The 13,242-nt window shown below is 39.8% G+C and overlaps 1 protein-coding gene across 1 annotated transcript in view; it reads left to right on the plus strand.

Moving 5' to 3' along the window:
• The window catches only part of LOC138794121 (retinal guanylyl cyclase 2-like), a 62,744-nt gene extending 60,256 nt beyond the window's left edge, over positions 1 to 2,488 (plus strand). Inside the window, exon 19 of the mRNA XM_069972890.1 lies at positions 2,112 to 2,488. Coding sequence (XP_069828991.1) covers positions 2,112 to 2,187 — 76 coding nt within the window. The 3' untranslated portion in view covers positions 2,188 to 2,488. The remainder of the gene's footprint in view (positions 1 to 2,111) is intronic.
• The last annotated feature ends 10,754 nt before the right edge of the window (positions 2,489 to 13,242 follow it).

The raw sequence follows: 13,242 nt of genomic DNA on the forward strand, positions 1-13,242 counted from the left end.
ATATATATCGTTTTTATGTATCTCAGACAGGAACCAGAAAAAAATATAAAAATATTAACAAGACTTCATGTATTCTGTATAAGAGGAGGAGCTATGGACTATGGGCTACGGAAAGATGGCCGCCAGAATCTCATTGGTTCCTATAAGAGACTTTACATAGTTCCTAACTGTGCTATTGTGGTTAAAGGAGGTAAAACCAGTAACTGATCATTCCCTGGGTGATCAGCAGGGGTCTGACCACTGGGACCCCCACCAAACAGCAGTGTACAACTATAGTACAGTGTTTAGTCTAAAGCTGGCCATACACTTTCAATGACTGTCAGTCAAACATTCATTTGGCCCACAGTTATCTCTCCCAACTTCTCTGTACATATGGATGTTTGGCCCGGCCAAGCATTCATGCTTCTCTTATGGGGAAGGATAAGACTTATCCAGATGGCTCAGGTGCCGGCTTATCCCTCTGAGAACAGTAGAGTTAGGCAGTGAAAATCCATCACACCAAACCAATCTATTCACCAACCGAGCTATAGTACGGGAGATGCCGAGGAGGAAGGTGTGTCTCTCACCTTCATCCTCTGAGCCGTTTTGGTCCGGTAAGATGGTTAGGAGTACTGCCCTGCCCCCATAGCGCCTATCTGGCTCCATTGATTATAATTATAAAGGAGCGGGACAGCCGGGGGCCATAAGGCTCTATGTGGGCGGGCAGTAATCCTAGCAGTCTCACCAGACCATAAGGCAAAGTATTAAGTGCACAGGAATGGCGGCGAGGAGGAAGGTAACAGACATACCATCCTCCTCTTCCTCTCCTGCACAATAGGGACATATCAGCAGGTTAGATTTGTCTAGCCTTCTGATAGTTCCCCTTTAATATAAGGCAGGGATGGGGAACCGTCGGCCCTCCAGCTGTTGCAAAACTACAATTCCCATCATGCCTGGACAGCCGAAGCGTTATCTAGGCATGATGGGAATTGTAGTTTTGAAACAGCTGGAGGGCCGAAGGTTCCCCATCCCTGATATAAGGTGTATGAGCCTTTATACTGCACCCAAGACTCATTCCCTGCATCCTAGAGGACCAGCTGTACCTGAACAATACATGGCAGGAACCCCTCCCTACTGTTCATTGAGGCTCCTCGGGGGCGGTCCCTCCACCAGTCATACAGTGATGGCCTCCTCTTAATCAATCCCTTTAGCTCTGGTCCCATCAGTTTTATCCTATACATTACTATACAGTGATAGGGGATATATATATAAATATATATATATATATATATATATATATATATATGCTTCATTATACTATACTGCATTATACTACTGATAGTTACTATGTTATACTATACTATTCTATGTAATAAAATGTTGCTGTTTTAATATGCTTTACCCTACTATGCTATCATATTATATATAACTATCATATCCTATGCTGTCCTACAGAATACAATACCTATACAGTGATATATTATCATATATATATATATATATATATATATATATATATATATAATACTGTGCTATGCTATAAATTGCTATGCTATGATATACTCCACAACACTTTACTATGCTGTAATAATAGGCTTAAAGGGGTACTCTGGTGGTGGTGGTGGTGGGGGGGGGGGGGGGTTCTGTCAAATCAACAAGTGTCAAAAGATATACAGGTTTGTAAATTACTTCTATTTGAAAAATCTCCAGTCTTCCAGTACTTATAAGCTGCTGCATGTCCTGCAGGAAGTGTTGTATTCTTTCGAGACTGACACACTGCTCTCTGCTCCCACCTCTGTCCATGTCAGGAACTGTCCAGAGCAGGAGAGGTTTTCTATGGGGATTTGCTGCTACTCTGGACAGTTCCTGACATGGACAGAGGTGGCAGCAGAGAGCAGTGTGTCAGACTAGAAAGAATACATCACTTCCTGCAGGACATACAGCAGCTGATTAGAACTGGAGATTTTTAAATAGAAGTAATTTACAAATCTGTATAACTTTCTGACACCAGTTGATGTGAAAACAATAGACACCCCTAGTACCCCTCTATCCTATACTACACTAGCCTATCCTATACAATGTAAGTTTGGAGATTATACTATACAATTTTACGGCTACTATTTCTTTGACAGGGAAGACTGGCAGGAACTGATTAACAAGGAGATCAAAACAATATTTTGGAGAAAAAGACGTAGCGTGGCGGTATGAATACTGGTGGATTTTTGGAATTGGCAATTTTCCTCCATCTTGAATTTGATGGCTAGTCCTACAATGGTCTGCTGGAGGACTACAACTACTCGGTGATTATTCTGATTGGACTCTCGGCCCAAGAGAGCAAGACTGGAAGATCTTACTATTGAGATGAACGGGATCGATGATGGTCAATGGGAGTCAATGAATGTTTTCTGGTTCAGAGCATTTTTGGAGAAGTAGAATTTTTTAGTTACACTACATTCTCTAAAACGGTATTATATATAGCTAGAGCAGAGGTGGGGAACCTTCCGCCCACCAGCTGTTGCAAAACTACAATTTCCATCATGCTTCGCTTTGGTGGTCCAGGCATGATGGGAATTGTAGTATTACAAAAGTTGGGGGCCGAAGGTTCCCCATCCCTGAGTTAGAGCTAGGTATATCATACTGAAGTCAACCGGCTGGTAAATTCCTGTAAGAAAAAAAAAAGTTGAATTGTAAGAATAATTTTAGAAATATTAAGCAGATATTGATAACTACATCCTTTGCATATTTAAAGTGAACCCATCACCATGAAAATGCTATCTAAACTATTGGCATCAAGATATAGAGACGAAGGAGCTGAGAAGATTGATATATATATCTTTATGGGAAAAGATTCAGTATAACTTGTAATTTATTGATTGAAGTCTGAGTGACCCCGCCTACTGGACTCCTTAACATAGAATGATCAGGGACTTCAATCAGCATGTTACAAGTTATACTGAATCTTTTCCCACAAAGCTCTATATCAATCTTCTCAGCTCCTTCTGCTCTATAACATGATGGCATTAGATTATATAGCATTGTCTTGGCAACAGATGTCCAGTGAAAATTTTTATTACAGTATTGTTTTGCGCCCCAAAAGTTATACAAATCACCAATATACACTTATTACAGGAAATGTACATAAAGATCTTTTTTTTTCCTGCACTTACTACTGCATCAAGGCTTCACTTCCTGGATAACATGGTGATGTCACTTCCTGGATAAAATGGTGATGTCACTTCCTGGATAAAATGGTGATGTCACGACCCGACTCCTAGAGCTGTGCGGACTGTGACTGCTGGAGAGGATGATGGCAGAGGGATGCTCAGTGTCCCTCCAGTGCCCTGTGTCCCTCAGTGTCCCCCTGCCATCATCTTTTCCAGCAGCCACAGCCCGCACAGCTCTGGGAGTCGGGTCGTGACATCACCATGTTATCCAGGAAGTGACATCACCATGTTATCCAGGAAGTGACATCACCATTTTATCCAGGAAGTGACATCACCATGTTATCCAGGAAGTGAAGCCTTGATGCAGTAGTAAGTGCAGGGAAAAAAGCACTTTATAAGCATTTCCCGTTATAAGTGTATATTGGTGGTTTGTATAACTTTTTGGGGGCAATACAGTACTTTAATAAAAAATTTTGCTGGACTTCTCCTTTAAGGTTCAGTAAATTGTGGCCCTCAAACATGGAAGTTTTAGGTTTATTCTGAAAAACGTAACTATAGAAAAATCAAATAAATGTTAAGTTTAAAATAATAAAAAAAATAATACTAATATAAAGGTTAAAGATGTGGAGGAGTAAAAGGAGTAAATGATGGCACTTGTATGAGAGCCGGACAGCAGGAGAATAACAAAGACAATAGAAGTTATTAAATATATATATATATATATATATATATATATATATATATATATATAAATTATAATAAAGTACATTAAGAATGGCATCTGGAAATAATTCTATTTCAGTGCACAAATAAAATTTTTATATTTTCAAAATTTTGAATTTATATATTTATTCTGCAAAAGTCAATGAAGGAGATAGCATCTATTTTTAGAACTACAGATTACTTATAATAAAAAATAAAAAGAAATAACTAGACCCAAAAAAAAAATCTATATATAAAATGAAAATTAAAAAAAAAGTAAATTAAAAAAAATACAAAAAATACAAATTAAAGGATGTCATAAAAAAATGAAGGTTTATAAATGAAGATTTTTTTTTTTTTATATATATAGTGGCATTTTTGTTGCAAATTAGGGAGAAATCAAAGTATGAAAATATCATGAAACCCTAGCTGGACTGGAACCTAAAGCGTCACCCTGAATATTTAGGAATATATAGAATAAAACAAAAATAGCCTAAATCTAAATGAATGTAAATGTTAAGTGACCGCCCTGAGCACATTGTTTTTCATTGTAAGATAGGAGCTTTTCTTCAGCAGTATGGAATAATATAAAGTATACTCATCCTCGGCGTGTCTTATTGACATCAGTGTATACAAGCATATAGAATATTCCAGAAATTACCTATATATAGAAAGTTGCTTTGCTTCCATACTGTGAGGAGCCAACACAGCTCGGTTCCCGCATTGGAGCATTGGCCCGCCCCTACTGGGAGAAAACCCACTGGGAGCCGCATCATAGAGGGGCGGGGGTCCTACCCCACCAGGGGCGGGACATCCCGCCTCCAGTGCTTCACCCCTGGTCGGTGACCGGGAATAGAATGGCACTGTACGGGGTTAAAAAAAAGGACCACAGCACCAGCTTCCCCGCACCGGTGCGTTCTAGCCATGTGAAAAATCTTAAAACGAATGGACTGCTGGTAGATTCGCTTTAAGATCGTAAATAAAAAAAGGTATACTCACCTGTCCGCGGTCCCCCGGTGTCCGTGCTCTCCTGGTGTCCCCCTGCCCCCAGTCCCCTCAGCCAATTCCACTGCGGAAAGTGATCGGCCGTCATTCTTGTTTCGACAAAACATTGTCTGCTTCTGTAACTTCTGATTCACTCTACATGTCCATCCTAACATGGGGGGTTGGATCTTCTTTAATAATTGTTTTTTGCATTATTTATTAAGCCCCCCCCCCCCCACTCCCCCATTAGGAATACTATGATACTCTGAGAAATTTGCTTTCAACAAGATAATTTTACAAGACTTAGGTGAATTTCTAAAAAAAACTCTTTATTGTGCCCTATGTAGGAGAAAAAACATTACCGTGGTAAGAAAAAATATATATAGAAAAAAAAATAAAAAGCTTTCACCATTGCAGCCATCAGTTTTTTCTTTTTAGAATGCTGTAATGTCCACGGTAACATCATAGGTGACATCATAGGAGACGGCAACCAATCACGGAGCTCACAGGGATGTGTCATAATTGACATCACCATGAACGTTACATGACCACCTGCTGTTCTACACCGAGCACAGGACCAGAGGCGGCAGCAGGTGTGTGGCGGTAGAATTTATAATTAAACAGTATTTCCAAATGTATCCAGTAAAATGAAAATTGTTCCTTTTCCGTCCATCTTTATCCTTCAGAAAGAAATTACATCAGATTAGTCATTTTAATTCTTTTCACCAAATTCCTGATGAAATTTTTGGATGAAATTTTTTTTTAAAAACTGTGAAAATTCTGTCTGTACATTTCTAGGAGGGGCTGCAGCGGCTCCATTTGCTGATCAGTATGCTTGAATCCTGTGTTCTAAAGGGGTGTGTAGAATTATGCAATGTACATTCTAATGATGTACATAGGTTGTAGATAGAAATGTAAATTTTTATATGTGCAAAATTTTTAGATTTGTAAAATATATTTCTGTACATAAAATATTCTTTGGTAAAAACGTTGTGTTTGATGATTAATTTAAAGGGGCATTCCCGTCTCCATTACTATATCTAGAACATTAAGTAATTAAAAGTTATGAAAGTTTGCAATTGTTTCTTATTACCTGTTGAGCTCTGGGTCCCTGCTTATCTCTGCAGTAATCCATCATGCTGACAGCTCCCTGTGCTGTGGAGTTGGTGTAGATGAGCTCAGCCAGAACAGCAGAGCACAGGCCAGCCATGTAAGCACAGGCCAGTGGTCATGTAAGTGATGTACAAGATATATGTATCATCACTGCAGGGACCAGCAGAGTGGTGGAACAGTGGGGGAATTAACATATTTTAGGAAACTTTCTCAAAAGCCCAAAGAGTTTCGGAGACAGAGAGAGAATAGATACATTTTTTATAAAAAACTAAAAATTCTTTGGTGTAAAATGTAATTCATACATATCCACCACCGGAGGGCAGCAGAGATATTCTACCAAATATTTTGGTTTAGATGATGCTGGAGGAAAGAAGATCACTGTGCTAACTTCTCTACAATACTGAAGGATTAAGTGACACCCAAAGAAAGTAGCTGTATCCAAGAGACAGGGAGATAGATAGATAGATAGATAGATAGATAGATAGATAGATAGATAGATAGATAGATAGGAGATAGATAGATAGATAGATAGATAGATAGATAGATAGGAGATAGATAGATAGATAGATAGATAGATAGATAGATAGATAGATAGGAGATAGATAGATAGATAGATAGGTAGAAGATAATCCACAGCACTCAGCAGATACGGTGAAAAAAATGTGGGTTTATTCCATGTACAAACGGTGATCCACGTCAATCAAATTCAAAAGCAAAGTGCAGCATACAAAAAGACCGGAGCAACGTTTCAGCGAACCAACATCGCCATTTTCAAGCACGGTGAGTGAACACATGAGCAATCTATATATACAGGTGTGATACAAAATACAGTGTTTCCATTGGTTAATCAAAGTGTCAATCAAATGTCCATGTGACTATGGGTATTAACTCCATCGTGACCCATTCAGTGTCCTATACGGAGTAGATACTTCATGATTTCTACTCTTTACACCTCTAGTGCATATAGTGAGTAATAAGAGGCTTGTAAATGATGAAGTCCATTCATTTCTAAGAAAGTCCATACGCAAAAACATCTGTGACAGGTTCCACGGTTTAGGAAGGTCCTCGCTGAATGCAAGACATGACTAGAGCCTCCATGTTTCAGTGGGTGACCAGGAAGCAGTGTAATGGATTCCTCCGTGCTTGACCTCGGTACGGGCAACCGCATCGTGTGAATCAATCTGTGATCTGTGGCTTTACAGCTGTACCTCATCGGGCATCAAGGGAAAGGCTCCATCGCTAAAGTCGATCCCCTGATGGGGATTGCGCTAGCTCAAACCGCAAGGGAAACCACCTGCAGTGTGCACAGCGACAACCCTCAACCCCAAGTAATATAGCCCCTCCGGGCGTAGTCGCAGCTTACCTTGCCACTTGTCTGAATACGGTCAAAGAACAATTAGGATAATCTAGATATAGTAAATACATGTCCGTCTTGCATCACGAGAATCCTCCCATCGTGGTCAGTTCATTACTATAATTAAAAGATATACAGAATAGTTGTTAGACATAATTACAGTCAATCATTATAGGCAATATGTAAAGAAAAATTTTTTTTAAAAAAATTCTCTCAAAAATCTTTGTTCACTCAATTTCACTTTCCTACTGATACACGGTTATGGGCAAACCGCGGGCAAACCATCATTTCACTTACTAAACATGTCAGCATGTACTTTGTATTCAATATTCAGTCCAGCAGGACCCAATGCTCCCAACTCATATATCCAATATAGCTCCCTTTTTTTTAGAATCAGTTGTCTATTACCCCCTCTTTTAGGTTGGTCAATATGGTCTATGACCATGCATTTTAAGTCATTCTCACTGTGCCCGGCTTGTGCAAAGTGACAAGACACTGGAAGGTCCAGGCGCTTTTTCCGTATTGAGTACCTATGTTGATTCATACGTGTCTTGAACTCTAGTGTGGTTTCACCCACATAGAATTTCATGCACGGACAAAGTAAAACATAGATAACCCAGTCTGAAATACAAGATAAGTATTGTTTAATTGGATATTTTTTGTGTGTTACCGGATGGACAAAACAGTCTGTTTTAATCATATATCTGCATGTGATACAATTTAAGCAAGGAAAGCACCCCGTTTTTCTTACACCCAAATATCTTTGTGTGTCGGTTTTCCTTGTCGACACATCAGTCCTTACTAGGCGATCCTTGAGGTTATTACTCCTTCTGTAAGATGGTAATGGAGGATCCTGAAATACCTCAATGTTAGTATAACTGTCTCTAACCACATGCCAATGTTTTTTAATAATACGGTAAATCATGGGGGAGAAATGATTATAAGTACTAACGAAGGGTATTCTATTCAGTGGTTTTCTCTCTTTTTTCTTCAGTAAGTCAGTTCTAGATAACGATTTAACCTTGTTTGTGCATTTCTCCAATACAGTATTAGGGTACCCCCTATCCTGAAACTCCGATGTCATCCTCCCCAAGGCATTCTCAAGCTGCACTTCATCTTCGATGATCCTCCTGGCCCTAATCATCTGTGAAAAAGGTAAGGATTCTATCATTCTTGTAGGATGGCAACTCTGATAATGCAGCATATTATTACAGTCAGTTGGTTTCCTGTACAATCCTGCCCTTAACCTCTGTCCCTCCTTGTGTACCTCTACATCAAGATAATTCATTCTCCATTGGTTAGAGGATACTGTAAACTTAATTGTCTCATCCATAGAATTTAAGTCCATCACAAAGTCATTTAAGGTTTGGGGGTCACCCCCCCAAACTAGAAAAATGTCATCTATGTAACGCCACCAGGCAAGCACATGGCTAAACCTGGGGGTCACATAGATGCATTCTTCCTCCAATCTCTCCATTACCAAATTTGCATAGGTCGGTGCGACATTAGCACCCATCGCAACTCCGCGTAACTGTAAATACATTTCATCATTAAAGGCAAAATAATTATTAGTAAGAACTAATTCCAAAAGTCTCAGCAAAAAATCATTCACCATTGCTGTATAACCCAATTCACACATCGACATCCCTATTGCTCTCATACCCCTATCATGTTCTATGGATGTATATAAGCTTGTAACATCAAGAGTTACCAGTAGGGCTTTATCAGGTACAATAAGTTCTTGTATTTTGTTCAAAAAGTCAGTAGAGTCATGTAGGTAAGATTTAGCCTTTACTACCAGAGGTCTCAATATATGATCTAAAAATATAGAAATGCGACTAAGTATGGAGTCTCTACCCGACACTATCGGTCTTCCGGGCGGGTTATTCAGACTCTTGTGAATTTTGGGTAGAAAATATATCAGTGGAAGTCTAGGATGTGCTACCGTCAAGTATTCAATCAGATCCTCATCAATAATGTTATGAGTCATGCCCTCCTGTAATAGGTGTTTAATTTTTCTGGCAATAGTGAATTTGGGATCCTGTGTCAGTGATCTGTAAACGGCTGTGTCAGATAGTTGTCTTTCAGCTTCTGCCATGTACGCTCCCCTGTCCATGACCACAATAGCCCCACCCTTGTCAGCGGGTTTGATGACAAGATTGAGGTCATGGACAAGGGAATCAAGAGCTTGAATGTCATCGTGTGTTAAATTGGGGTATCTGACGTCACCTTCCTTCATATTCTGTCTTAGTTGCGCTAGGTCATGTCTTACAAGATGTTGAAATGTCTCTATGGCAGGTGTGAGTGGTGGTGTAAACCCACTTTCTGGTCTAAGACCCAATTTTCTAGAAGAAAAAATTGCATTAGTATCTGAGACATTAGTTTTTTGCATCGGATTAAACTTAAACCATACTTTTAGACTCAATTTTCTCACAAATGACACCAAATCTAAGTCAGTCTCAAACCAATTAATTTTAGGGCTAGGACAGTAGTTAAGACCCTTATTAAGTAAACAAATCTGCATCTCACTGAGATTATGTGAGGAGATATTTACCACTATATGTTTGTTGTTGTCGTGCCCTTCTTCTTGGTTTGGCCCCTCTGTGATACAGTCCGATTGGAGCCTGTACGTTTGCTTCTTCCTGAGGCGGTGTCTCTTTCTCCCTCCTCTCCTTGTCTGTCTTGTCCTGTCGTGGGTTCGTCTAAAAAAACTTCAGTGTCGTCAGAGCCAGCCGGTGTAGACTGTTGTGTTGACTCTCTCTTTTTATTTTTTTTAAAGGCGCCAGCAGATTCTCCTCTCGTAGTCCAAAGGTAAGTACGTCCTGTGAGATAGTCCTGTGTGTCACGATGCCACTTCTTCTTTTTCTCCTCCTGTATGTCCTTACGAAATTTCTCCAAAAATCTGTTCTGTTTAAGCATAAATTTATTATAATCATCCTCCGACAGTGTCTCTTTAAGTGTGTCATCCGCAGCCTGTAATTGTACAGCTACTGTGTCGAGCTGTTTCTGCATACAGTCAATATGTAATAGTATTAAATCTAGTGCATATTTGTTAGAAAGAAGTTCAAATGTCCGTTTAAATTCAGGGTCTTCTAACAACATATTGGGTTTCAGTCTCGATCGCATGCCTCGCGGTATGCGATGGGCTTGATGGTATCGGCCCAGTGTTGAAATATGCAGTTGTAGGGAAACATTTTTCTTAGATAGGTATTCAAAGTCTCTCTGTATATTAACAATAGATGGAGAATCCAGAAATGTGGTATCTCCCGCAATTCTGCCCAAAATCCGATCAGTATCAGATGTGGAATATGAAAACATATATGCTGCAGATGATTCCATAATAGTAATCTATAAGTTGCAAAAAAAATAGTCCAGTTTCAACTTAGAATAGTCCTTTTCAGGAATAGAAATAGTTCAATCTCCAATTGGAGAGGGTGCCTGCTTACCAGGTCCGTTAATATGTAGAGTATAATTCAGCAGCACTCCAGGCAACAACGGTGCCAGCGGATCTTGCCTTGACCAAAGGCTAAACTGTGTAGGTAGAAGATAATCCACAGCACTCAGCAGATACGGTGAAAAAAATGTGGGTTTATTCCATGTACAAACGGTGATCCACGTCAATCAAATTCAAAAGCAAAGTGCAGCATACAAAAAGACCGGAGCAACGTTTCAGCGAACCAACATCGCCATTTTCAAGCACGGTGAGTGAACACATGAGCAATCTATATATACAGGTGTGATACAAAATACAGTGTTTCCATTGGTTAATCAAAGTGTCAATCAAATGTCCATGTGACTATGGGTATTAACTCCATCGTGACCCATTCAGTGTCCTATACGGAGTAGATACTTCATGATTTCTACTCTTTACACCTCTAGTGCATATAGTGAGTAATAAGAGGCTTGTAAATGATGAAGTCCATTCATTTCTAAGAAAGTCCATACGCAAAAACATCTGTGACAGGTTCCACGGTTTAGGAAGGTCCTCGCTGAATGCAAGACATGACTAGAGCCTCCATGTTTCAGTGGGTGACCAGGAAGCAGTGTAATGGATTCCTCCGTGCTTGACCTCGGTACGGGCAACCGCATCGTGTGAATCAATCTGTGATCTGTGGCTTTACAGCTGTACCTCATCGGGCATCAAGGGAAAGGCTCCATCGCTAAAGTCGATCCCCTGATTTACTATATCTAGATTATCCTAATTGTTCTTTGACCGTATTCAGACAAGTGGCAAGGTAAGCTGCGACTACGCCCGGAGGGGCTATATTACTTGGGGTTGAGGGTTGTCGCTGTGCACACTGCAGGTGGTTTCCCATGCGGTTTGAGCTAGCGCAATCCCCATCAGGGGATCGACTTTAGCGATGGAGCCTTTCCCTTGATGCCCGATGAGGTACAGCTGTAAAGCCACAGATCACAGATTGATTCACATGATGCGGTTGCCCGTACCGAGGTCAAGCACGGAGGAATCCATTACACTGCTTCCTGGTCACCCACTGAAACATGGAGGCTCTAGTCATGTCTTGCATTCAGCGAGGACCTTCCTAAACCGTGGAACCTGTCACAGATGTTTTTGCGTATGGACTTTCTTAGAAATGAATGGACTTCATCATTTACAAGCCTCTTATTACTCACTATATGCACTAGAGGTGTAAAGAGTAGAAATCATGAAGTATCTACTCCGTATAGGACACTGAATGGGTCACGATGGAGTTAATACCCATAGTCACATGGACATTTGATTGACACTTTGATTAACCAATGGAAACACTGTATTTTGTATCACACCTGTATATATAGATTGCTCATGTGTTCACTCACCGTGCTTGAAAATGGCGATGTTGGTTCGCTGAAACGTTGCTCCGGTCTTTTTGTATGCTGCACTTTGCTTTTGAATTTGATTGACGTGGATCACCGTTTGTACATGGAATAAACCCACATTTTTTTCACCGTATCTGCTGAGTGCTGTGGATTATCTTCTACCTACACAGTTTAGCCTTTGGTCAAGGCAAGATCCGCTGGCACCGTTGTTGCCTGGAGTGCTGCTGAATTATACTCTACATAGATAGATAGATAGATAGATAGATAGATAGATAGATAGGAGATAGATAGATAGATAGATAGATAGATAGATAGATAGATAGGAGATAGATAATGGATAGATAGATAGATAGATAGATAGATAGATAGATAGATAGATAGATAGATAGGAGATAGATATATAGGAGATAGATAGATAATGGATAGATAATGGATAGATAGGAGATAGATAGATTGATTGATTGATAGGAGATAGATAGATAGATAGATAGATAGATAGATAGATAGATAGATAGATAGATAGATGGGAGATAGATAGGAGATAGATAGATAGGTAGATAGGAGATAGATAGATAGATAGATGATAGATAGGAGATAGATAGATAGATAGATAGATAGGAGATAGATAGGAGATAGATAGATAGATAGATAGGAGATAGATAGATAGATAGATAGATAGATAGATAGATAGGAGATAGATAGGAGATAGATAGGAGATAGATAGATAGATAGATAATAGATGGATAGATGGATAGACAGATAGGATACAGATGATAGATAGAAGCTTGAAGGCTCCTGTGCCACATGATAAGACACCAGTAGGGGGCGCCCTGTTACAGACTGTGTGTCGGGCCCTCGGTCGGCTGCTGGTGTACAGTACGTGTCCAGGTTCCTCTCAGTCACATTTTATAGTCTATGGTAAAGGTATTTAGGGGGAGATTTTACTGGCACAGATTTGCTGACGCTGGGAAACTTTATATTATGGATATAGCAGGTCAGGAATTCAGGAACCGCGAAAGCAAAATTCTTGGTTTTTCCACTTTTAAGAGATTTTGCTTTTTTCCATATCTGTACATCTGTACATTTACTTCATGAAGCAAAACTATGAAGAGTCCAGGAAGGTAACAA

The sequence above is a fragment of the Dendropsophus ebraccatus genome, chromosome 5 (assembly GCF_027789765.1).
Source record: "Dendropsophus ebraccatus isolate aDenEbr1 chromosome 5, aDenEbr1.pat, whole genome shotgun sequence".
NCBI lineage: Eukaryota > Metazoa > Chordata > Amphibia > Anura > Hylidae > Dendropsophus > Dendropsophus ebraccatus.